Source organism: Narcine bancroftii, chromosome 3 (assembly GCF_036971445.1).
Source record: "Narcine bancroftii isolate sNarBan1 chromosome 3, sNarBan1.hap1, whole genome shotgun sequence".
Classification (NCBI taxonomy): domain Eukaryota; kingdom Metazoa; phylum Chordata; class Chondrichthyes; order Torpediniformes; family Narcinidae; genus Narcine; species Narcine bancroftii.
The window spans coordinates 27,014,434-27,042,203 of NC_091471.1; the positions used below are offsets into that span (position 1 = coordinate 27,014,434).

Sequence of the window (27,770 nt, forward strand, 5' to 3'; positions counted from 1 at the left end):
TGTATTTGGGAAAGGCAAATCTAAATAGGTCATATACATTGAATGGTAGACAATTGAGGAGTGCAGAGGAACAAAGGGATTTAGGAGTTATGGTAAATAGTACCCTCAAGGCTGATACTCAGGTAGATGGTGTGGTGAAGAAGGCATTTGGAATGTTGGCCTTCATAAATCGGAGTATTGAATTCAAGAGTTCGGATGTTATGATGAAATTGTACAAAGCATTGGTGAGGCCAAATTTTGAATACTGTGTGCGGTTTTGGTCACCAAATTATAGGAAGGATATAAACAAAATAGAGAGAGTGGAGAGAAGGTTCACGCGAATGTTGACAGGATGTCAGGGTTTGAGTTACAGAGAAAGGTTGAGCAGCCTGGAGCCTTTTTCTCAGGAGCGTAGAAGATTGAGGGGGGATTTGATGGAGGTGTTCAAAATTTTAAAAGGGACAGAGAGAGTCAACGTGGATAGGCTTTTTCAATTAAGAGTGGGGGATGGAGAGTCAACATGGATAGGCTTTTTCAATTAAGAGTGGGGGATATTCAAACCAGAGGCCATGGTTTGAGATTGAAAGGGGAAAATTATAAGGGGAACATGAGGGGAAATTTCTTCATGCAAAGGGTGGTTGGGATGTGGAATAAGCTTCCGGTGGAGTTGGTTGAAGCAGGAATGTTATTTACATTTAAGGAAAGACTGGGGATAATTACATGGAGGGGAGAGGATTGAAGGGGTATGGATCAGGTGCTGGTCAGTGGGACTAGGAGGGTGGGGATTTGTTCTGGCATGGACTAGTAGGGCCAAACTGGCCTGTTCTGTGCTGTATATGGTTATATGGTTATATCGTTGTTCTCAGTACATGGGCGACGAGCCTCCAGATTTCCCATTCCAAGATCCCTTCAGACTCCTCATAATACGCAAATGTGCTGGAGAAACTCAACAGGTCACGCAGCAACCTTAGCCAGTGAGGGGTAGCCAACGTTTGAGGCCTGGGCCCTTCCTCAGATATAAGCAAAAACAGGCAGGTTCCTGAATAAACAGATGGGGAGAGGGAGAGGAGAGGAGAGAGGAAGGGGAAGGGAGAGGAGCACAGGCTAACAGGTAATAGATTGATACAGGTGAGAGGGTAGAGATAAAAATGCTGAGGTGATGGGGGAGAGGGGAGCTCTCTGATAGGAGAAGAAAGGGAATGGAGTGGGAAGGTGGAGGAAAGCAAATGGGGGATAGGGAAAGATATAGAGTCGGGGAGGGGGTTAACGGAAATGGGAGAAATCAATGTTAATGGTGTCTGGTTATGAGACTGCCAAGATGAAATATAAGGTGATGTCCTCGCTCTTGTAACACCTTAACCAGCCTCTAATTCATGACTTCTTACATGAAGCATTATCTTTGGAAACCTCAACCTTTGTGTGATAATCCCATCTTTCTAAGTCACTGGTGTTCTACTTTTATGGCTGCAGTCTTACACTGTTTTTTCTCTGCAAGAAATATACAGTTGCCACTGAGCCAACCCCGTCTGGTTCTGAGTTTGCGGATCTCAGCTATTTGATTCATTCCTATTAAAAGAAGAAAGAAAATCATGTATTTACAGTATAGTCCATAATGTTTAGGACAAACAAACTTTTATCCTTTATTTGCTCCTGCGCTCCATTGTATTAATTTTGTAATCAAACAATTCACATATAATTAAAGTACATCTTCCAGATTTTATTCAAGGTTGTTTGTATACATTTTGGTTTGACCATGTGGAAACTACAACACTTTTTGCTGCTCTAAACAATTGACCTTGGTAATCCTAAGGTTTGTGCTATGTCTTTTACTGTTTTATTCTTATTTTTCAGCCTCATTATGGTTTCTTTGACTTTCATTGTCACATCTCTGGTCCTCATGTTGAAAAAAGGCAACTAAAGACTCCCAAAGTGATCAAAAGCTTTGAAGCAAACCTAGCTCTCATACTGTACATGCACCAATGAAGCAATTAAACATTCCTGAGTCCTCACAAGCACCTGAGTCCTCACAAGCACCTGAGTCCTCACAAGCACCTGAGTCCTCACAAGCACCTGAGTCCTCACAAGCACCTGAGTCCTCACAAGCACCTGTGTCCTCACAAGCACCTGAGTCCTCACAAGCACCTGAGTCCTCACAAGCACCTGAGACCTCACAAGCACCTGAGTCCTCACAAGCACCTGTCCTCACAAGCACCTGAGTCCTCACAAGCACCTGAGTCCTCACAAGCACCTGTCCTCACAAGCACCTGAGTCCTCACAAGCACCTGAGTCCTCACAAGCACCTGTCCTCACAAGCACCTGAGTCCTCACAAACACCTGAGACCTCACAAGCACCTGAGTCCTCACAAGCACCTGAGTCCTCACAAGCACCTGAGTCCTCACAAGCACCTGAGTCCTCACAAGCACCTGTGAAGCCAAATGTCCCAAACATTATGGTGCCTTGAAATGAGGGGACTATGTATAAAAAGTGCTGTAGTTTCTACATGGTCAAATCAAAACAGACACAAATAACCTTGAATAAAAACTGGAATGTGCACTTTATTTACATGTGAATTGTTTGATTGCAAGTTTAAAACTGTGGAACACAGGGGCAAATAAAGAAAGAAAAGTCTTCATCCCAAATATTATGAAAGGCACTGTAGATGGAGTCTCTTGATATGTCTCGGTATCCCAAAATACGTCGTATTAATCAATTATTTTTAAAGTATAATTATTATCCAACGTGGCCAATTTCCACATAGCAACAAACAGCCATATAATGGGGACTCGATCATTTGTTTTACAAAGGTTTGTGGTATTCAAAACGTAACAACAGAAGTAGGAGCAGGACCAGGCCATCTAATCCCTCAAACACGCTATCCTTTGCAATGCTGCATCTGGTACCTCACTGCCTGGTCTCTCAATCCTCCACTTTCCTTAAGAGCCTGAAAATCTATCGATCTCAGACTGGAACATCCACAGCCCTCTGATATGGAGAATGATGATCATTTATACCAAGCTGTGTAAACCACTTTCTTGTCATCTCACTTGTGAATGACTAATCACCTCCCCTGAGACCACAGTCTCTCTGGATAATGGAAGTACTCTCTCAATATCTCTCCATCCCCCTTACAATCATGTATGCTTTGATGAAATCCCTTATTGTTTTTCACAGTGAATAATATAACTGTTCCTTCTCAGAAAAAAAGAAACCTCACCACTTCTTCATCAAAGTACAGATTCCATCACAATTTAATGTCTTCATTTAAAAAAATTTTAGACATACAGGTCCTTAACCAATTGACCTACAACCCCGTTAATCTTTTGAACGGTGGGAGGAAACCAGAGCACCCGGAGGAAACCCACACAGACATAGGGAGAAAATACAAACTCCTTACAGACAGCGCGGGATTCAAACTGTGGTCCCAGTCGCTGGTGCTGTAACAGAGTTGTGATAATTGCTATATTAACTATGCTGTCTTGTTTATTTCATTTTTATCCAACAGCTATTGGGTTTTTGAACCTCCCTGTATGATCCTAATCATAAACTATCCTGGGACCCCTGAACAATCAGTCTGCACTCTTGGAAAATCATCTTTTTTCTTGCACTAACTTTGTGAATATTTATCTATTTATCCTTTAATATTTATTATCTCTTTTTCTGTCTTGCCATATTGTGAAATATAAAATATACAGTAAAACACTGACTTTACACGCCCCAATTTAATGTAGATTTGGATGTCATTGGACTTGGGTGTCGGGCTCCCGGCAGGAGCGAGGACCTCGGGCTCCCTGCTGCAGCAAGGATGTCAGGCTCCCTGATTGATTTTAAATGCATACAGAATAACTGGGATGTTCCAAACAAAGGAGAAATGGAAGTGATGTAGGTATACAAATTAAACAGGAGAATAAAGTGAAACCCCGATTTAGCACAACCCCACTTTTTTCGTGACCCCAATGATCGTGTTATAATGGGGTTTCACTGTTCCATCGTAATTCATGTGTTTTATGCACGGCTTCGGCTGTAGCAAGTAAAAATGTTGGTTCGTCTGTGCAACAAACACTCATTACTCATTATCTGATGGACAGCACCAACAGTTTAATTTAACATCAGCTCGATCTTTGGGCTCCTGTCTTTGGAGGGTCTTGAGCTAGATGGGTTGAAGGCAAGAGGGCTCCCAGTGAGTCCCAGCTAGCGTTTGGGATCCTCCGCACTAAGGAGTTCCCTTTTCTGTTAATACTTCAGTGATGTGCATTACTGTAATGGATGTTATCTTTTACAGGCTGATTTTTGGCACACTTTACCCAGCGTATTCTTCTTACAAGGCTGTGAAAACGAAGAATATCAAAGAATATGTAAGTATTGATATTTATTGTTTGTAGATGAGTAAACTATTTGTATGTTCATACATCTGTATAAAGTGAAGGAGGGAAGTTTAGGGGAGACATCAGCAGTAGGTTTTTTTTATGCAGAGAGTTGCGGGTGCCTGGAATGCCTCGCCAGGGATGGTGGTGGAGGCTGAAATATTAGGGGCATTTAAGAGACTCTTAGACAGGCACATGGATGAAAGAAAAATGGAGTGTTACGAGGTAAGAAGGGTTTAGTGTTTTTTTTGGTAGGAATATATAGGTTGTCACAAAATTGAGGGCCGAATGGCCTGTAGTGTGCTGTAATGTTCTAATTCCAATAACAGTAACCATTGTTCCTCTAACAGCATTGAAACTCTGGAAAACCTCTTCTTAGCTCTCTCATCATTTCACCTTGGGACGCTGTTCCTCTCAATCCCCACCCCTCCCCTCCCACTACCTACACTCATCTAAATCATAACATTGCACAGAATAGAAAGACCCCATTTGTCCCATGATGCCCATGTCACCTCTGAAAACACAACATATTATTCCTACACCATTGTCTTGTAGATATTTTTCCTTTGTTCAGTTTCATATTCATTACCCTCTTGAAAGTTACCATTAAATCTACTCCCATTACTCTTTCAGACAGCACATTCCTGATACGAATATCTCACTGCATTAAAATGTTCTCCAAAGATCTTCCTTCCCTTTGTTAAATTTCTTAATTTTGTGCTTCTAGTTTCCAGCCTGATTGTGTAACTTTTATTAAAAAATATAAACACTTATCCCTACAGAGAGACCTGGGAATTATCTCAGCTTCTCACATCCTTTTACATCCCTGAAATCACCATCTGTTGGATTAAAACAGTTGGGAAGTTGAGTTAGGGGTGGGGCACAGTGCGGAAGAAGCCTCTAAAGATCGTAAAGTGTGGGGTGGGGAGGGGGAACTGAGATAAATCAGCAATTACTAATTTTAATATAAGCTTAAATATCCGTAAGTGGTAGGAGAAAATAAAGAAACAGAGTGATGAATTAATCATTCTATCATTAACCACTGGTTTGATTGCAGCTATTTCTCAAAGCCAGTGGTTTGAAGGCTGCATGGATTACTTGCCATGGCATACTTACATGCAGACCAATAAGAGATGTGAATTTAGCTCATTTTAAGTGCTTGACGTTTAAGAATTGGGGCATTGAGAGGTCTGAGGGATTGCACACAGGTGTTGATGCCTGGGATGAAAGAGCCAAGATTATATTGAATGGAGGGGCTGACTTAATGCATCCGGTGGCCTTATCCTACTCCAATTTTCATGTGTGAAGAACAAAACGGGAATCCTAGTGCAGGAAGTAAGGAAAACAAATTCAATATTAGCATTGATTTCAAAAGGACTATAATATAAAAATAAGGATATAAAGTTGAGGCTTTATAAGGTGCTGATCAGAACACATTTGGTGTATTGTGAGCATTTTTGGCCCCATGTCTAGGAAAGGATGGGGGGGGCTGGCATTGGAGAGGGCCCAGAAGAGGTTTGCATGAATTATCCTAGGGATGAGAGGGTTAACTTATGAGGAGCTTTTGATGTCTTTGGGCCTGTGCTTACTGGAATTCAGAGGGAAGAGTGGGGATTTCACTGAAACCTACCAAATATTGAAAAGGGCTTGATGAAATGAATGAGGAGAAGTTTCCATCTGTGGGAGAGTCTATGGGCAGGCAGCACAGCCTAAGAATAAAATGATGTCCCTTTAAAATAGAGATGAGATATTTCTTTAGCCAGAGGGTAGTGAATCTGTGGAATTCAATGGTACAGACAGCTGTGGAGGCCCAAGTCGTTGGGTATATTTAGGAACATAGGAACATAGGAAGTAGGAACAGGAGTAGGCCAAAAATGGCCCATCGAGCCTGCTCCACCATTCAATACAATCATGGCTGATCTAATTTATGACCTAACTCCACCTACCTGCCTTCTCCCCATATCCCATAATTCCTCTATCATGTAAAAATTTATCTAACTGAATTTTAAATATGTTTAATGAAGCAGCCTCAACCACTTCCCTGGTTAGAGAATTCCAAACATTCACTACTCTCTGGGAAAAACTATTTTTCCTCATCTCTGTCTTAAATCTACTCCCCCGAATCTTGAGACTGTGTCCTCTCATTTTAGTTTCCCCGGCCAGCTCAAAAAACCTTCCTACATCTATCCCATCCATACCCCTCATAATCCTATATGTTTCTATAAGATCTCCTCTCATTCTTCTGAACTCGAGCGAACATAATCCTAGATGATTTAATCTTTCATCATAAGTCAACCCCTTCATCCCAGGGATCAACCTAGTAAACCTCCTCTGGACAGTCTCCAAAGCCAGTATATCCTTCCTCAAATATGGAGACCAGAACTGGACTTAGTACTCCAGGTGCGGTCTCACCAGTACCTTATACAGTTGCAACATTACCTCCCTACTCCAGAATTCAACTCCTCTAGCGATGAAGGCCAACATTCCATTTGCCTTCTTAATAACCTGCTGCACCTGCAACCTAACTTTTTGCGATTCATGCACAAGCACTCCCAAGTCCCTCTGCACAACAGCATGCTGTAGTTTTTTACCCTTAAAATAATATTCAGAGGTTTAAAGCAGAGGTTGATAGTGTGGTGCTACCACTATGTATATAGATGTATATATGGGCTGGCCCACCCCCTGAACCTGTGACTCCTCCCTCCCAGATATCCCCATAAAGGCTGTTATGACCAAACACCTTCCTGCCTTGGAAATGGGCCAACAACATACAAGATGTGCTGACACTTTAAGGTGATTAAAGCCCATTAATCATGACTTTCTGTCTGATTGTGGTTGATTGGTAGTACAGATAAGTTCTTGATTAGAAACTTGTAAAAGGTTATGGAGAGAAGGCAGGAACATAGGGCTGCAAGGAAAAATATATCAGCCTAGATGCGAATGGCAAAGCAGGCTCAAATGGCCAGATTCTGCTCCTTTCTCTCAAGTTCAATTCCTGTGTTGTAAGTGAACACTTTATAACCAGTCCCTTCATTCCTGTGCCCAAGGTCACGCTGGGCTTCCTACCTCTGGGGACTCCACAGTGACCTGAGTGTGACAGGTGAGAACCGGATCGGTTTCCGGCAGGTCAAAGTTAATCAGCCCAGCAATGATTGTCCAGGTGCACACGTGGGAAATTGTGAATCCAAGAACGTAGATAGGAGCAGAAGAAGGTTTTGACCCCTCAAACCCGCCCCACCATTCAATATGATCATGATTATCTATGCTGGTTCCAACTCTTCTACCGAGACATTTTCCCTTAACTCTCAATTCCTTGGTCTTTTAAGTATTTACCTACCTCCACCTCAAACATCCAATGATCAGGCTGCCTCCATCCTCGCTCGAACAGTGAATTCCAGAGAATCACTCCCCTCTCAGAGAAAAAAAAATCTGTCTACCTCAGTTTTAAATGATCAGCTCTTTAGTCTTGCAGCTGTGTTCCCTTATTTGTGACCCTTCCTTTGAGGTGAAAAGATCCCAGCATCTATCATGTCAAGCCCCTAAGGATTTTATGTTTGAGTATGGTCATCCATCATTTCTCTAAACTCTCATGAACACAAAACAAAATGTCCAGCTTTTCTTGATGTGGCACCCTCTCCTTCCAAGAATTAACCTGGTGAATCTCTGTTTGATTGTCTCCATGCTACCATATGCTTTTTTTGTGACAGGGGTCCAAAACTGTGCATAGTATTCCAGGTGTAGATGTACAACTGCAACTAAACCTCCCTTTCTTAAATTTCAACCCTTTTATAATAAAGACCAACGTGCCCTTTATTTTCATAACTTCTTGGATAATTGACAGGTGGTCAAAGTGCAAGAGGAGCAGGGAAAATTGAAAGGTGGGGACGGAGGTTTCCGAAGGGTCTACTTTCCCTTCAGCGACTGTGGAAGTGACAATGTTAATGAATTTATTTTGTTGCCTTTTATAATGCTTATATTGCAACTTGTTTTTAATTTGCTTCATCTCTTCTGCTCTCATTTTACGGTGGGATTCAGTAGGATAGAAGTTTTATCCTCGGCTGTATGCACTAAATGTTTGATGTAGTGGCAATTGTGCATTGAACTCAGCTGTTCAAGGTTCAGTTCCACCGACTGCAAAGCCTTTTCATATTTTATCAGTGCATGGCACAATGAGCATGTGGAACAGAGAATAATTTCCAATTACTTTGACAGTACTGTATAAAATAATATTTCACACAATTGTTCTCATGAATATACATGATATTTGAATGCAGATATACAAAGAATTTTAACTGGAGATACCATCATATCCCATGTAGCGATCAAACTGATGTATTGAATTCTTGTTAAATATGGCTGTCTAATACTTTACAGTCACGTAGAAAAAAGTATCCTGTATTAGTGACTTGTATTCTGCTGACAAAGTACAGGTTCATTTTATTGGGTGGCTAAGGAATTTTTCAACTCAATAGAGTTCAACCAAACCTTCTGGTGATTAGAAATGGTTGCTGAATTAAAGCTAATTGAATCGATAAGCTGCCACATAAACATGAGCTCGTGGTACTGGGAGAAATGTGAAACAGTGAGTCAGCACAAATGGATCTTTTTTCCAGACTAGAAAGATGTGCTCTGCTCAAGATCAGTCCTTGGCTTTCAACAACTTACTGTATTTGACGGCATATAAGACCCACTTTCCCCACCCCCCCAAAAAAAATGGCTGAAAATTATCCCCTGGATCTTATCCGTGAAGTTGAAATCAGGGTGATAACGGGGAGTAACGCCAACAGTGCATTTTCGCTGCCTGGCTCACTAGCCTCATCATCATCTATCGTTGGGGGCTGATGGTGGGCTGTTGGTGGTGGGGGGGGAGAGCAGGGTGGTGGGATCAGTATGGGGGCTGGTATCGGGCAGCCTTATTTAACATTGTCGGTCCCCCCCCCCCACCAGAAGAGAGCAGGGCAGTGGGAGCAGGGCGGGACCGAATGCGGGCCACTGGGAGAGAGTGGGAGTGCGGGCTGCTGGATGAGAGCAGGCGGTGGGACCAGCGTGGAGACCGACAGCGGCCACTGGGAGACTGTAGGCTGTGGTCTGCCAGGAGAAAGCAGGCAATGGGCCACTGGGAGAGACAGCAGGTCGCTGGGAGAGAGTGGGACATTCTTACATGTAAATACACTAAAAAAATTCTTAATACGCCCCACAGAAATGGGGGGTGTCTTATAAACTGTCAAATACAGTACTCTCTATGTTTATACGATTAGTACAGTGGTTCTCAACCTTTTTCTTTCCACTCGCATACTACTTTAAGTATTCCCTATGCCACAGGTGCTCTGTGATTAGTAAGGGGTTGCTTAAGGGGGTATGTGGGTGGAAAGAAAAAGGTTGAAACCCACTGTTTTAATTGTACCTAATTGACTCGTTATGTGCACAGTTTCATAGCTCCAAAGGAAATGGGCCAATGACAATTTTTCTCAAACAAAATATTTCAGTAACAATTAGGTCCAGAGCAGTGATTCTCAGCCTTCCCTTCTCACTCACATACCCCCTTAAGCAATCCCTTACTAATCACAGAGCACCTGTGGCATAGGGAATACTTAAAGTGGTTTGTGAGTTGAAAGAAAAATGTTGAGAACCACTGCATTAGGGTATCTTAACGCTTTTTCAGGTGCATTCTCCACTAAGAATGCGCCTGAAGAAGCAGAAGTGTCTGTTTAAATTGCAGTTCAGGTGGTAGCGTTGAAAGCACAGCGCTGGCCACCTGAAAGGACAGCTGTGCCGGGATGCGCACCTCAGCGCATTCCAGCTCCTGTCCCTTGGGCTGTCAATTCAGGATGGCTGGCTGTCAGCTGGGACAGCCAGTGCAGCCTATCAGTGCGGTGGGACGTCCCCACACTGATCCCTCTGCCCCACTCTCTCCCCACTCACGGGGCTGGAGCGGCTGGTGGGGGAGGAGGCTGGAGCACCGGTGGATGAGTACAGGGGCTGGAACGGCCGGCGGGGGAGAAGGAGGTGCTCGAGATGGATGCCGGCATTGGTTTGGCCAGCCCCCTTCTCCCCCGCCGGCCGCTCCACCCCCCTTCTCCCTACTCCCAAAATCAGTCACGACAGTGTGGGGACAGCCCACTTTTAGGCGGCTGCATTCAGATGGCTGGGGAGGCCGCTGTGCTGCGGGGATTATTTCTTTCGGAGGAGGGTTACCAAATTCGTCTTGCAGCCACCTCCTGCACACTCACGTGGCCTTCCCACAGCCACATTTTGCCAAAATATTCGGCTTTACAAGTGGGCCAATTGGCCACCTGAAAGTGCCTTTATTTGCCAGTGTAGCTGCAGCAAGTAAGAATGCCAGAGCATTTGTACTTGTCCTTATGTCTTCTTCTTTCTTCTTTGGCTTGGCTTCGCAGAAGAAGATTTATGGAGGGGTATGTCCACGTCTGCTGCAGGCTCATTGGTAACTGACAAGTCCGATGCGGGACAGGCAGGCACGGTTGCAGCGGTTGCAAGGGAAAATTGGTTGGTTGGGGTTGGGTGTTGGGTTTTTCCTCCTTTGTCATTTGTCAGTGAGGTGGGCTCTGTGGTCTTCTTCAAAGGAGGTTGCTGTCCGCCAAACTGTGAGGCGCCAAGATGCACGGTTGGAGGCGATATCAGCCCACTGGCGGTGGTCAATGTGGCAGGCACCAAGAGATTTCTTTAAGCAGTCCTTGTACCTCTTCTTTGGTGCACCTCTGTCTCGGTGGCCAGTGGAGAGATCGCCATATAACACGATCTTGGGAAGGCGATGGTCCTCCATTCTGGAGATGTGACCCACCCAGCGCAGCTGGATCTTCAGCAGCGTGGACTCGATGCTGTCGACCTCTGCCATCTCAAGTACTTCGATGTTAGTGATGAAGTCGCTCCAATGAATGTTGAGGATGGAGCGGAGACAACGCTGGTGGAAACGTTCAAGGTGCCGTAGGTGATGCCGGTAGAGGACCCATGATTCGGAGCCGAACAGGAGTGTGGGTATGACAATGGCTCTGTACACGCTAATCTTTGTGTGTTTCTTCAGGTGGTTGTTTTTCCAGACTCTTTTGTGTAGTCTTCCAAAGGCGTACTTATGTACATAACAATAAACCCTCGTTATCATCATGTTAAAGGAGGAAGCAGAATGTGAGGTGTCGATGTTTACTAATGACACAATAAAAGGCAGGAGGGCAAGTTCCAATATGGATATTTCATTATGCAACAGGATATATATAGATTAAAGTGAGAGCAAAACATGGCAGTGGAGGTTAATGTAGGAAAATGTGAGATCATGCATTGGGTAAAATGAACCAAAAGGCAAGCCTTCTTCAGTTGAGAGAATCTGTAAATATGTGGAATACAGAGGGATCGAGTTGCTCTTCTATACTAATCACAAACATTCGCAGGCAGGTGTGCACCAAATAATTAAGAAGACAAATGACATATTGGCCTTTATTGCCGGAGGGCTGAAGTTTAAAAATAGAGAGCTGTTGTTACCATTGTATCCACAACTACTGTATTTTTCGGCGTATAAGTCAACCTTCAGATACGTCGGGGCCTCATTTTCATGGTTTTGGCATTTATGGGCATATAAGTCGACCCTCCAAAAAAAATTGCATTGACTGAGCTGTTGGGCATTGCCATAAGGTGGTTGTTATCATGGAGCCTCCAGCAGAGTGATGAAAGTATGAAGTGAGTTTTAAATTAAAAGTAATTGAAGTGGCCAATAAATCCAGCAAGTGTGGTGCTGCAAGGGTATTTGAGTTGGTAGGTTGGGTTCTTTGTTGCTGTTTTAAGGGTTGTCTTCTTCGCCAAATCTATGTTGACCGGTTAATTTTGAGTTGAATTTAAGTTCTCATTTTTGTATCTGGCATATATCGACCCCTAATTTTTGAGTGCTTTTTGTGGGTTTCCAGACTCGACTTATATGCTGAAACATATGGTAATAATCTACAGCTGGAGTAGTGCGTACACTTTTGGACTTCTTACTTATGAAAAGATATACAGGTATTGACCTTGTAGACAGTCCAGAAGAGTTTCCGGGATGTGAGGGTTGGCCATTCATAAATTGGTAAAACGTTAGATCTGTATTCTTTGGAGTATGGAAGAATGAGGGTGACATTTTGAAACATTTAAGGTTTTAATGGGGCATGACAGGGTTGATGTGGAGATGTTTTCAGTTATGGGAGGGTCTCAAATGAGGGGACAGAGTAATGAGTAAAGGGGACATTTGTTTATAGTCATTGTTATTGAGTTATACAACACAGAAACAGGACCTTCAGCGCAACTCCTCCACGGTAAGGGAATCAAGGAAAAGAGGACACAATGGGATCGAAGGATATCCATTTAAAACAGAGAAGCAGAGGAGTTTCATTAGGTGAAACTTCTGAAATTTGCTGCCACAGGTGGCTGTGGAGGCCAGGTCATTTAATGCAGAGATCGATAGATATCTGAATAGTCAGGGTATCAAAGGTTATGGGAAGAATGGTGGAGAGAGGGGCTGAGTGGGAGGATGGATCAGATCATGATGGAATGGTGGATCAGACTCAATAGGCTGACTGATCTTCTACTCCTATATCTTATGGCAGTGGTTCTCAACCTTTTTCTTTCCACTCACACACCACTCTGTGATTAGTAAGGGATTGGTTAAGGAGGTATGTGGGTGGGAAGGTAAGGTTGAGAATCACTGCTCTCGACCCAATGGTTACTGAAATATTTTGCTTGAGAAAAATTGCCATTGGCCTGTTTCCTTTGGAGTTATGAAACTGTGCACATAATGAGTCAATAAGATAGAATTAAAACTTTTTCTTTCCCATCACATACCAGCTTAAGCAATCCCTTAATAATCACAGAGCACCTATGGTATAGGGATACCTAAAGTGGTATGTGAGTGGAAAGAAAAAGGTTGAGAAGCACTGCTCTACATCTTCCTCTGATGGCTCGTTCCATCCTGTGTGTGAAAAAATTGTCCCTCAGATCCCTTTTAGTTCTTTCCCTTCTCATCTATGCCCTCCAAATTTCCAATACCCAGAGAAGAAGACTGTAATCATCTTATTTGCAACTGAAGTATGTAGAATGTCTTCTCACTTAGAGTACTGAATCTCCAAAATTCTCTTCTGCAGAAAGTGTCAGATGCCAGGTCATTACAAGTATTTAAATTGAGGCAGATAGTTTTTTTGAAAGATCAGAAGGTTGAGGACTATGAGAAGAGGAGGAAGTGAGGCCTTGGGCAGAGCAGCCATCATCATTTTGAATGGCAGGGCAGGTTGAAGGGCCTGGTCACCTGCTCCTGGTCTTATTTTCTTGTGTTCTAATGAAAAGTGTGGGTGCGTTTAAGCAGTTCAAATTTGCAGAGAATCTTCTTATACCATCCAGAATCACAGATGGATGTCCCCAGCACATCAACAGGTTAGCTGGAAGGCGTGGCTCTGACACCCCACAAAAGAAAGAACTAAAACCAATTTCTATGTCGACCTTCAAAGCCAGATGCAAATGTTTTTATATAAAAAATTTTTTCAAGATGTTTAAACCATCTTATTTATTAATATTCAAAATCATTTTGATATGCCACTTGTTCCTTGCTTTCATGCCTTTTGAATCAATTTTTGTTTCCTTCAAACCAGGTAAAATGGATGATGTACTGGATCATATTCGCATTGTTCACAACAGCAGAAACGTTCACAGACTTGTTTCTTCCATGGTAAGGTTTAGACATTATTTTGGTTGTATTCCAACATAGACTCTGAAGTTAATGCAATCCCTGCATTGATGTAAAGTGCAAGCCACTAATTTTAAGTTCAATTTTCTTTTCCTCATTGTATAGTAAGAAGGGTTCTTCTATGAGCCGTCTCACAGGTCAGCTCTGACAATTCATGCAGATATGCAATGATGAACAAGAGCGCAATTACAGAGCTCCAATGAAAAATAAAGATCACCTTGTGCAAAGCAAGGCCAGCATGAGAGCCTTGTCATGGGGTTCATTCAGGAGCCTGATGGCTGTGGGGAAGAAACTGCCTGTTGGTGCACCATTTCACATTTTGAAAAACCTGATGGGAGGAAGAGAGGGGCGAATAGGTTCTTCAATTTTTTTTCCACGGGAGATGTAGATGCTTACATAATCTTCTAAAATGCATTCACCACCTTCTACAGCTTCTTCCAATCCCTAATAATAAATCCTGCACTGTATATATCCTCTTGTTCCATCAACTGCATACTTTATGTTATGTAGAGATACACATTCAAAATACAATGAGGGATGAAGTAAAGATAGGTTACTAGATAGGAATGGCTTTGATTGTTTTGGTTGGAATATATAGGAGAGCTGAATGGCCTTTACTGTGCTGTAGTGTTCTATGTCCTATGATATAATCTGTGCTCAAAGTAGTAGTTGTAATACAGAGAGACAACAATGGTTCAGGCTGGAAAATACCTTCAAAGCCTTTAATGCAGCTGAGACGAGCTTGATTTTCCCATATTTCAGGCTGTGTCCTTTCTGCACAGACTTAATCCGTTTTTAGTCCTTACATAAGAGCCATTCACTCGCTTAAACTGTAACCTATGAGGCTTTATGAAAAGCCTTTTTAGGGGCAGCACGGTTTGCGTGGTAGATAGCGCAACGCTGTTACAGAGACAGCAATTGGGACTGGGGTTCGAATCGCGCACTGTCTGTAAGGAGTTTATACTCCTCGTGTCTGCATGGGTTTCCTCCAGGTGCTCTGGTTTCCTCCCACCTTTCAAAACATACTAGGGGTAGTAGGTCAATTGGGTGTAGTTGGGCTGCAAGGGCTCATGGGAAAAAAGGGCCTGTGTGTGTTGAATGTCTAATTTAAAATTTAAAAAAATTAAAAGTACAGCCTAAAATTTTGGACACAAATTGTACAGCGATGAATGTGAAATTTCCATCTGAGGAATAGAGCATGTAACCAGACTGGTCAAGGACAGAGCTTATTCTCACAGCTGCCTTCTTCCAACCAAGGGCTCATCATTATTCAGCTACTATAAAGTAGCTACACATGACATTCTGTGGACTAAAATGGTTATATTGTCAACAATGATGTGGCATTGTAAATGTCTTGGTGCCCCCACGTTGAGTAGAACATTGGCACAATTTTTTATTGTTCTATACTATCAGCTAATTGTTTACATATATCATAGATTTTAAGTTCAAGTTCGCCTTTATTTGTCGTTTTAAAAACCAAACTGAAAATGCAGTATGCAGTTAAAAAATGAAACAACGTTCCTCCAAAAACCAAGGTGCTGCATTTAAACCACAAAAAAACAGTATTAGACAACACAAGACTACTCTATTACTATGCAGAACAAAGCTACATGAAGTGAATGAAAACAATACAGTAATTAACCAAAAAACTAGACCATAGGCCTAGTAGAGATAAGCTACAGTATAATAGACTCAGGATATTAAAAGTCTGATAGATTGAGTAAAGAAACTGCCATCAGGTCAGGAGAGGCAGCTACAGGCTTCTGCCGCGCTGCCGTCTTGGACCAGATTTGCAGGAATCTACTGGACTTTAGATATTAAAAAGCTTAAATAAAGAAACTGCCACACAGTTCACAATCCATAGGAGCCCGTAAGCCTCGACACCATCTGCCACAGGGCTCTGTGATCCAAGATGGTGCAACCTCCAGGACCCCCAAACCAGCTAAACGACACCGCTGCTCCGGACACCACGGCACACCTTCAGCAGAACGCGCCACGCCGACGTCCCCGCCTCGGCCACCGGCAACAAGCGACACCAAAGACTGGAGGCCTCAACCCCACAGCAGAGGCTCAGTCCCTAGAGCAAAGGCTTGGTCCCCACAGCAATCAGTTTGGTCTTCACAGCAGTCAAGGCCACAAGTTTGTTGTTGCTTGGCGGTTTCCATATTGCAGCCCTTGTCTCACGATGCTCTACCGCCCATCCCTTTCCAATTAAACTTTGCGCAAGATGCCTTACATAAAGAGCTACAATAGCACCAGATCCGGAGAGGCCGCTGTAGGCTGCTCCTGCACCACTGTCTTGATCTGATTATTCAGCTTTAGCTGATGCTGTTTACAACCTCGGGAGGCACCTCAATCTCGAGCCACTATCAACCATCATGACCTTTTCAAAGTTGCTTTAAATTTGTTTGATGCACCATCAATAACTCCAAAAGACTGGAAGGCTTTTATTCACAATAGAATGGAGACACGTCCATGCTGGTCGACTGTCCTGAGCTGACGAGGGGGCTGTGGAACGGTCCCCTTTATTCAGGAGTCTGTGGGTGGAGCCACAGGTACAGTTAGCCAATGGGGAGCCCTGACAAATAAATACACAGACAGTGGTTTACCACATTCACCCCTTGTTTTTAAAAAGAGTCCAGTTGGATGAAGTGCATTAGATACAATCACGTTAAGTTGTTCAGGCAGTCTGATTTGCCGCCGCAATTGTCATAGCACCGGCTGTGACTGCGGTGCAACAATGGGGTCCTGGCCAGTCTGGGGTGTCTATATGCAGTCAGCAGCGTTGGCTTGGTGGGTGCACGGTGACGAGTCTGGTGTGTCATTTGTTAGGGTTAAGGTAATGTGCCATGGCCCTAGTGGTTGTAGCTAGTGGTCCTGCTCGTGGCAATGCCTCTGACTAGCAGGGAACTGGCGCACCTCATCACTCATAAAGGAGGGCCCCCATTCTCTATGAATATAGCAGGGCAAGCCAAATCGGGTGAAGAGACTGCGTAGGGCCTTTATGACTGTGACAGTTGTCATGTCTGGGCGGGGGATGGTGAACGGAATATGTGAGTACTCATTAAAGACGTTGAGGAAGAACACATTGTGGTCCGAGGAGGGGAGGGGTCCTTTGAAGTTGACACTCAGTCGTTCAATATGGGCGCATAGTGTTTATCAACTGAGCTCTGTCTGGCGAGTATAGTTTGCACTCCATGCAGTTCTGGCAGTTTTTGGTCATTGATCTGATCACCTCAGTGAAGTAACGCAGGTTGCGAGCCTTGGCAAAGTGAAACAACCTGGTGAATCCAGGGTGGCAGAGATCATTGTGGAGGGCTTGTAAGTGGTCAATTTGTGCCCTGGCGCAGGTTCTGCGGGATTGAGCATCTGGGGGCTCATTGAGTTTCCTTGGTCGGTACAATATATCGGAATTGTAGGTGGAAAGTTCAATTCTCTACCATATATCTTGTCATTCTTGATTTTACCTCGCTGCTGTTTATTGAACATGAACGCAATTGCATATTGGTCAGCAGGCAAGGTAAATCATTTGCTGGCCAGGTAGTGTCTCCAATGCCGAACTGCTTTAACAATGGCTTGGGCCTCCTTCTTGACAGAGGAATGTCAAATTTTGGGGCCCTGGAGGGTGAGGAGAAAGCAATGGGTCTGCCCACCTGGTTAAGTGCAGCAGGCAGGGCGAAGTGGGATGCATTGCTCTCCACCTGCAATGGGGTGGATTCATCCAGGGTGTGCAGCGTAGCTTTAGCAATGTCTGCCTTGATGTGGCTGAAGTCTGCACGGGCCTCAGTTGTTAGGGAAAAGAGGTGGATTAAAGAGGGGGTGGGCCTTGTCCACGTAGTTGGGGACCCACTAGGCATAGTAAGAGATAAAGCCAAGGCACTTTCTCGGGGCGTCAAGGCTGTGGGGGACAGGGAATTCCAAAAGCAGGCTCATGCGGTCAGGGTTTGGACCAATGATGGCAAGGTGGGTTGTGCAAAATACGCATTTTTAATTATTGTATGTGAGGTTAAGGAGTCTGGCGGTCTGGAGGAATTTTTGGAGGTTGGTGTCATGGCTGCAGATGGTAACGTTTGTCCAGATACAGGAATGTGGCCTGCAGGTCATAGTTGTCTCCCGCTGGAAGACTGAGATCTCATTAATGGCACCAAAGGGAACCCTCAGGATAGGATAAAGGCAGCCATCTGCCTCAAAACCAGTATATTGGTTGTCCTCCGGGCGGATGGGGAGCTGGTGGTATGCTGACTTTAGGTCAATGGTGGAGAATACCTGATGTTGCGCAGTTTGGTTCACCATGTTGGATATATGAGGGAGGGGTACGCATCCAGATGTGTGCATCTATTAATGGTCTGACTGTAGTTGATAACTATTCTGCTTTTCTTCTCGTTCCTCCTCACCCTCACTTGTGTTTTCCATGGGCAGGTGCTGGGTTCAATGATCCCCTTGTGGAGTAGCCACTGCACTTCTGCCTGATGAATACTTGTCTCCGGCACTCTACCGTCTACAGGTTTACAGTTGGGGGTGAGGTTGGCCAACAGCAGTGGAGGGGTAATTTTGAGAGTTCGCACGTTATGCGCGCTGGCATTGTCAAATTAATTTAACAGTCAGCTATCCTTCACATTATTATGAAATTCTCAGAGTCACCTTGTTCTACAGCAGAAAACAGGCCCTTCAGCCCAACAATTTCTATTTATTTATTTGTATACATGAATACTTGTCCTACAAATGTATTGTTTGTCTGTATGTGTGTTTTGTCTGGTTGTGTGTCTGCATGTTTTGCACTGAGGACCGGAGAACTCTGTTTCATCGGGTTGTACCTGAGCAATCAGGTGACAATAAGCTTGACTTGACTTTGCTGACCCATTGAGTCCCATATGATTGCATTCATCCCAACTTTTCCTATCCATTTACTTGTCTAAACTTCTGGCAGCTCATTCCATATACTTAAAATTTTCTGTGTTAAAAATTATTCCCTTAGATACTTATAAATCTTTCTATGCCCTCCTTAAATCTATGGTTTCTAGTTTTAGATTCCTCTACCTCAGAGAAAAGACCATAATTATTCACTTTATCTGTGCCCCTCATGATCTTATAAACCTCGATAAGGTCACCATTCAGCTCCACAGAAAAAAAACGCAGCCTATCCAGTCTCTCCTTGTAACTCAAGCCCTCCAGTCCCAGAAATATCCCAGTGAATCTTTTTAGCACCCTTTCCAGCTTAATTATTTCTTTCCTCTAATGGGTGACCAAAACTGCTCCCAATACTCTGGAGTCTCACCAGCATTTTGTTCAGTTGTAACATGACCTCACTGTTCTTGACTATTGAAGGTAACTGTGCCAAACATAATCTTACCATCCTGTCTACCTGTGTCGTGGAACTATGTACCTGAACCCCCATCTCTTTGTTTTACAACACTCCCAAAGAACCTACCATTTACTGTGTAAGTCCCAACTTGGTCTAATGTACAACATTCCTCACATGTCCGAGTTCCATTACATCTGCCATTCCTTGGCCCACTTTCCCATTTCATTGAAATCCTGTGGTAATCTTAGATAACCTTCTTCACTGCCCACTATACCAATAATGTTGGTGTCATCTGCAAATTACTAACCCTACCAACGACACTGTCATCTCCAAACAAAGATGACCAACAATAGACTCAACGCATATTGTGTGCTCCATTTGAACCAAAGCCTCAGGGAGAATGAGATGTGGGATTAGTTCTTGATGATCAAAATGGTCTCTTCTTGTGCCATCAATCTCCATGTTTCTCTTAAGGACAGAGGCCAGTTCAAACCTATTGTGCTACTGTATTGCGAAGGATTGTGGCTGGCATGTGACAGCATTGCCCCCTACCTAGTCGGAGGACACACCAGCTGCCAATCAAGGTTTGGTTCCACCCTACCCATTTTCCCATGTAATTTACCTGGACTGAAGTCTCCAGCCTGCCTGTACTTGGCTTTGGGCCACTGGCTGTTGTAATTGGATTAACCTTCCTGGCACCGAGCTAATGAGCTGGGCTGGACAGTCCAGCATCATAAAGATGCCATGTGTTCTTTGTTCTCTCTCTTTGCCAGCTTAAGACAACCCTGCTTCACTCCAACCACTTTGGTAAGATGTGCACTGTTAAAAAGATTAGGAGCATTTAATTAGTGTCCCTTGTAGCATAGAGCCGTGCCTGCAGAATCAACAGATGGTCATTGTATGTACCAGTTCATTGTGTGTGTGTGTGTGTGTGTGTGTGTGTGTGTGTGTGTGTGTGTGTGTGTGTGTGTGTGTGTGTGTGTGTGTGTGTGTGTGTGTGTGGTGCATCTCTTACAATTTCCCACACCTGCCTTCTGTAATTAAAATCCTTCCCCATCAAAACAATGTTTGGAGTCCTGGCCTTTGAGACCTACCAAACCTGTTTCCTCACTCACAACAGCTATCCAATTCTTAGAATCTATCCTTTTTCTATAACTTTTTTAAAATTAGCAAGAACAACAATGTGGTAAACTACTATCTATATATTTATCTGTTGGGGCACCCCCATTGTCTGACTGTACCTGTGGCTCCACCCACAGAGTCCTGAATTAAGGGGACTGTTCCACGTCTCTTGTAGGTTTGCAGAGAGAGATATGTTGTTCCAGGATTTCCACAACTGAAGTACCACCATTAGCCACCTCAATGTCTTGCTGATGAAACTTGCCCCATCAGCATTCTCTTGATGATAACCTCTTTCTTTCAGGCTATCACAGAGTTCCTTTCTGTTCCACTTATTCCAAGAGGAACATCAGACAGATAGCACTAGCAGCCATCCGCCACTCTGGAGCTTCTGTTTCAGTTTCAACAAGCTTCTCCTGGCTTATTACAGCTCTCTCTCTCTCTCTCTCTCTCTCTCTCTCTCTCTCTCTCTCTCTCTCTCTCTCTCTCTCTCTCTCTCTCCATCTGAGTTTCAAACTGCCAGCCACATGTCCTTCTCTCTCTCACTTGCAAAACTCCCGACCTTCTCCAGCAAACAATAGAGTTAGTCTTCTGCTCCCATTTGTTGTTTTAGTTAAACAAACCTCTCAATGACCTCTGAGTGAGCACTTTGCAGATAAGTCAAGAGCCTTACAAAAAGGTCCAAAACAGACAACCTGGTTCTTTCAAGACAATAGTTCATTCATTTCATGATATAATTTCAATTAGCACCTACTTGTGAAATGTGCATAGCACTCTCCATAGTTTCTGTAAAGTCACTAAATATGAATTCTTCGGTATTTCAAATAAGTTATGTTTTAAAATGTGTGTATATATGTAACCTACTCTAATTTTACCAATTTATCTCCCACAAACATTCCCAAATATTCCATCACAATAAAAACAGAATATTTGGCGAGACTTCTATCAGATCATTTAACCATTGCAATAATTGAAAAACAAGGAAGCACATATAGATGCTGTTTCAATGCCACACACTGTTGAAAAGGACAGACTTCTGTGAGTTTATTAAGAGACGATTCTTTGAAACTAACCTTCCTTCTACTGATAATAGCTTTTTGATATACGATATGTTTAAAGCTTATCTAAGAGAACATATTATTTCTGATACAAAAAATCTTAAGCGTGAATATGCTACAGAGCTGGATGGTCTAGAGAAAGATATAACAAAATTGGAAAAAAATCAGAGAACAGGGTCACAAGAAAAATATAGACTGTTAAGAGAATTTTTAAAAATGAAATATAACACATTACAAATGTATAGAATGGGGAAAAAAAATAAAAACCAAACAAAAATATTATGAGTTTGGAGAATGGGCACATAAAGTTTTATCTTGGCAATTAAAATCAGAGGAGTCACCTAGAATGATAATGCAATAAAAACAGAGGCTGATATTATAACATATTGTGCCAACTTGCCCACGCAGCAAGCGAACCTGTTCCAGCAGTCGCAGGCGAGTCTGCAGCCAGTGGCGACCAGGAGAACTCTGAGTACAGGGCAGACCTCAGCCCAGAAGCCGATTTCACATTCACGCAGTGAGCGGGGATTGCTGGGAGCAGGTCTTAAGTGTGCGCTGATTCAAACAGTAAACAGTTCAACCGGGCCCTCGACTCAGTGTGTTGCTTTCACTCGCTGTGATCAGCATGACTGCATTGGTGACCCCAAGGGTCCAACGGCATTTGGACTCAGCACGAATGACGTGGCTCTACAGAATGCAGTTTCCCTTAAACTGCCAACCTTCTGGACCATTTCAATCCCTGGTCTGGTTCAAGCAAGCAGAGGCCCAGTTCCAGGTCAGACAAATTGTCTCAGATACTACCACATATTACTACTTGGTGGTCATCCTCGACTAGGAGACAGTGGGCCATGTTATTGACTTTCTGCATCAGTCCCTGGCAACAGACAGGTAGGAGGCATTCAAGGCCCTGTTAATCTGCACATTTGGCCTCTCCCGCCATGAACGGTTGCACGGTTACTGCATATGGACGGCCTATGCGATCGCGTGCCATCAGCCCTGATGAGCGACATACTAGCACTGGCAGACAGCCATAAGCTTTGCCTTCTTTTTGAACAGATCTTCTTGGAGCAAATGCAAGAAGACATCCACCTCCTGCTAGCAGATGAAGACTACAGAGACCTGCAGAGAGTGGCTGCCTGCGCGGATGTACTGTGGTGCACCAAAAAAAAATGGTGGGACTACCATCGAAATTAGTGCTGCGTCATGGTCAAAAGCCCAGCCCTCCCACACCCCAATGGCAAAGCTTGTAACACCCACACCAAGGAATGTCAGCACTTCTGAGTCTTGGTGTTTTTATAATCAAAGGTAGAGTCCCGAGGCCCGTCACTGTCGACCACCATGCTAATTCCAGGGAAGAACCAGGACCAGCCGTTGTTGATGGCTATGGAGGCTGGTCACTGTGATGGCCTCCTCTACGTTTGGGACAAACATTCTGGGCGTAGATTTCTGGTGGACACAGGTGCCACAATACCCGAACTAGAAGAACAGGAAAGGAACTTGTGGCAACCAGCCAACAGCAGCACCATCCACATCTATGGCAGAAGAACCATTCTCTTGCAGTTCGATTCCAGCTGCTTTACATGGACATTTACTTTGGCCACAGTGTCACACCCTTTGCTGGGAGCGAACTTCCTCCATGCCCACTGCCTGCTCGTGGATTTAAAGGGACGACGATTGGTTGACGCAAAGACATTCTAGACTTTCTCCCTCGGAGAAGCCAGGTTGCCATCCCTGCACCTGGACTTCGTCACTTATTCTGACAAGTTTGCCAGAACATTATTGGAGTTCCCATCTATCATCACTCCGCAGTTTTCCTCAACAGACCCAAGCATGGCGTGATGCACCACATTCCCACATAGGGACCTCCCCTTCATGCCCGTGCCCGCAGGCTACAAACTGACAAGCTGTCCCTCGCGAAATAGGAATTCAAGAAAATGGAGGAGATGGGGATTGTGTGGCATTCTGACAGCCCTTGGGCCTCCCTACTCCATATGGTGCCCAAGTCCACAGGAGGGTGGAGACCATACGGTGAATATAGGAGGATGAATGACACCACCACGTCTGATTGCTATCTAGTGCCACACATCCAGGACTTTAAGGCCAACCTGCACGGGCCGTGCATTTTTTTCAAAGAATGACATGTTTGGAGGGTATCATCAGATCCCAGTCCACCCAGATAATGTACCCAGGATGGCCCTCATTGCCCCTTTTGGCCTGTTTGAATTCCTCAGGATGCCATTTGGGCTCAAAAACATGGTGCAGGTGTTACAGCACCTGATGGATGCAGTAGGACAAGATCTGGACTTGCTGTTCATCTACCTGGATGATATACTTATTGCCAGCCACTCCTGCCAGAAGCATCTAGTTCATCTACGGCTGCTCTGCTGCCGCCTAAGGGACTACGGCCTGGCTATCAACCCTGTCAAGTCCCAGTTTGGCCTACCTACCAACGACTTCTTTGAACACCAGATCGACCACCGTGGAGCTTTTCCTTTGCCGGAAAAAGTTGAAGCCATCCGCCAATTTGTCAGGCCAGCATGTTAAAGGTCTGCAGGAATTCATTAGGATGGTTAACTTTTACCACTGTTCCCTGCCTTCAGTTGCCTGGATCATGTGACCCTTTTTCAGCTTGATGTCTGACAAGGTCAAAGAGGTCACCTGGATAGAGGAAGTGATGGTGCTTTTTAAACAAGCCAAGAATGCACTGGAAAATGCCACAAACTCCTGGTCCACCCCGCATGCACATCCCCTCTGTCCTCACTGTAGATGCCTCCAACATGGCAGTTGGTGGCATGCTCGAGCAGCTCATCAAAGGCCGGTGGAAGCCACTCATTTTCTTCAGTTGGCACCTACAACATGGAGCTGCTGGCCCTGTACCTTGCCATCCGTCACTTCAGGTATTTCTTAGAAGGGATGGATTTCACGGTCTTCACAGACCACAAACCCCTTACTTTCACATTTGCCAAATTGTGGGGGGTTGCTGGGAACGAATTCTTAAGAACATGCTGATTCAAACAAGTTCAATCGGACCCTGCTCGACTCAATGTGTTGCTTTAACTTACTGCGATCAGTGTGTCTACAATATAATCAAAAAGAAATAAAAAATATTTTTAGACAATATTATATGAAACTCTAGAAATCAGAATTATTAGAAGATTAAAATGAGATGGATGAATACTGAACTTCCAAAATTAGAAGATAGACCACAAATTGATTTAGACGCCTCTTTCATAAGAGAAGAAATCGAGAAAGCCTTGGGTACTTTACCAGCTAACAAATCTCTGGGGGAGGATGAGTTTCCTCCCAAATTCTACAAATAATTTAAAGATGTATTGATACCTCTTATGTTACATGTACTGGACCGGGGGTAGAGACCCAGACCCCCTGGAATCTTTCTCAACTGCTATAATTACAGTGCCACTGCAAAAAGGTAGAGACCCATTAAAAACTGCATTATCACTTCTCAATGCTGATTATAAAATATTGGCAAAGGTATTAGCTAATAGACTGGGAAAATATCTACCAAAATTAATACATACAGATCAGGTAGGATTTGTCAAAGGAAGACATTCTTCAACTAGCTTAAGTAGACTATTTAACATAATACATGAGGCAAAATCAAAGTTGAATTCAAGTATAACCATCTCCCTAGATGCATAAAAAGCATTTGATAGATTAGAATGGTCTTTCTTATTGGAAACATTTGGTATAGACAGAAAATTTATAAACTAGATAAGAACTCGTTATTATAAACCACAACCCAAAATTATAACAATCAGATGTCAGCAGTTTTTCCCTTGAGTAGATCGAGTAGATAGGGGTGTCCTCTGTCTCCAGCACTTTTTATCCTAGCTATTGAACCACTGGCAGAGATTACAAGGAGAAATCCAGGTATTAAGGGTTTCAAAGTTGGACAGGAAGAACATAAAATGAGTTCATTTTGTTATGAACCGTGCGTAATGAGCAGCATAGAAAATAAACCAGACAATGTTTAATTTTAAAACACTAATTTTATTTCTAACTCTTAAACTATAGTCTTAACTTTTAAACTATCCTTAACACTATATCTTTCCCCAGCTATGCACAGGTGTCTAGTGTATGTGTATATACATGTGTACCATTATAGTCCATGCTAAAATCTAGAAAGTTATTTCAAAATTCAGTCTTTCAAATTCAGTGTTGAAGCAAAGGCCTTTGAAATTTGATGCCCAGAATTAACGTTGAACTGATGGGAAGACTGGAGTTGTGGCTGCTCCAGACTCACTAATTCTTCTTGCAATACACGAGCTGTGGTCATAACACACCTGGTCCTTTTGTAGGCAAGGTTCGAACTGGGCGGCCTCCATGAAGCTTCCAAGACCCTGGCACCGACCGGTCTCTCCAAGTAACTTCACTGCTAGTCACACTTAAAATGAAGTAGTCTTTCAAGTGACCTCCACTGTTAGTCACAATCAAAATAAAGCATCTTTCTTCCCAAAAGACCCTCCTGGCACAGGTCAATCTACCGAAAAGGCCCAGTCATTCACAGAGCATGCTTTTCTCTGAATTCCACAAAAACTGCTTCAAAAAGCTGTTTTCTCTTCAGCAGCCAGAATGGTTCTCCCTTTGCAAAATCACAATGTCTTTGCAAATGTATTGAATTCTGGAACAGACTGTGACAAGCCTTCCCTCAGTTCTTCCAATATATTGAATTATCCCTGGGCTATGACTTGTGTTGTGCTTGTATGAAATGTTAAATGTTAACTGTGACCATTCAGTCCCTCCTGTCTAATACTATCCTTTACGGTGATAATTCCATTTTACTAAAATGGGAGCTCGTAATAATTTGCTGATGATGTGCTATTGTATGTGTCTGAAGCAGCTTCTTCTTCTTCTTTGGCTTGGCTTCGCGGAAGAAGATTTATGGAGGGGTAATGTCCACGTCAGCTGCAGGATCGTTTGTGGCTGACAAGTCCGATGCGGGACAGGCAGACACGGTTGCAGCGGTTGCAGGGGAAAATTGGTGGGTTGGGGTTGGGTGTTGGGTTTTTCCTCTTTTTCCTTTTGTCAGTGAGGTGGGCTCTGCAGTCTTCTTCAAAGGAGGTTGCTGCCCGCCAAACTGTGAGGCGCCAAGATGCACGGTTTGAGGCGATATCAGCCCACTGGCGGTGGTCAATGTGGCAGGCACCAAGAGATTTCTTTAGGCAGTCCTTGTACCTTTTCTTTGGTGCACCTCTGTCTCAGTGGCCAGTGGAGAGCTCGCCATATAACACGATCTTGGGAAGGCGATGGTCCTCCATTCTGGAGACGTGATCCACCCAGCGCAGCTGGATCTTCAGCAGCGTGGACTCGATGCTGTCGACCTCTGCCATCTCGAGTACTTCGACGTTAGGGATGAAAGCGCTCCAACGAATGTTGAGGATGGAGCGGAGACAACGCTGGTGGAAGCGTTCTAGGAGCCGTATGTGATGCCGGTAGAGGACCCATGATTCGGAGCCGAACAGGAGTGTGGGTATGACAACGGCTCTGTATTCGCTAATCTTTGTGAGGTTTTTCAGTTGGTTGTTTTTCCAGACTCTTTTGTGTAGTCTTCCAAAGGCGCTATTTGCCTTGGCGAGTCTGTTGTCTATCTCGTTGTCGATCCTTGCATCCGATGAAATGGTGCAGCCGAGACAGGTAAACTGGTTGACCGTTTTGAGCAGCTACATCCTTGATAAATTACAAACAACATTCGAAAAATATGGACAAGAGTGAGATAATGTCATTGAATTTTTTTGATTATGAAAGATATCAAAAAGGTATGAGATTTAAATGGAAGATGGAATGAAATATTTAGGAATAATGACAGATATTAAATTTACAGAACTTGCATAAATTTAATTACACTCCTCATTTAGAAAAGAATAGAGAAAGATTACATTGTATTAAAATGAATGTGATGCCAAGATTACAATATATTTTTCAATAGTTGCCTAAAAATTTCTTTAAATTATTGAATAATTACATAAGGCAGTTCGTATGGAATAAGAAAGTGCCGAGAATTTCATTGGATTATAAATTGTGAGGACTTGGACTTCCGTAAGTATTATTTATCAGTACAAGCTAGATTTTTATAATTATTTTCTGAAGAAGATCGTCCCCCTTCCTGAATCTCAATAGGATTGAATTCAGTAGAGGAAGAAGCAGTGAAGGAATTATTTATGTGAAATGCTAAGTTAATAACAAAAAAAGATGGATAACTCTATGTTAATACATA

General features: G+C 43.5%; 1 protein-coding gene across 4 annotated transcripts in view; it reads left to right on the forward strand.

Annotated features, from left to right (window-relative positions):
* LOC138757034 (receptor expression-enhancing protein 1-like) overlaps nucleotides 1-27,770 on the forward strand; it is a 177,861-nt gene that overhangs the window by 42,461 nt on the left and 107,630 nt on the right. For all 4 annotated transcript variants that reach the window (XR_011353285.1, XR_011353286.1, XM_069923659.1 and 1 more), the window contains exons 2-3: nucleotides 4,260-4,332; nucleotides 13,962-14,038. Coding sequence is in view for 2 of the 4 variants with exons in the window: in XM_069923659.1 (XP_069779760.1) it covers nucleotides 4,260-4,332; nucleotides 13,962-14,038 (150 nt within the window). In the remaining 2 variants the exon portion in view is untranslated. The remainder of the gene's footprint in view (nucleotides 1-4,259; nucleotides 4,333-13,961; nucleotides 14,039-27,770) is intronic.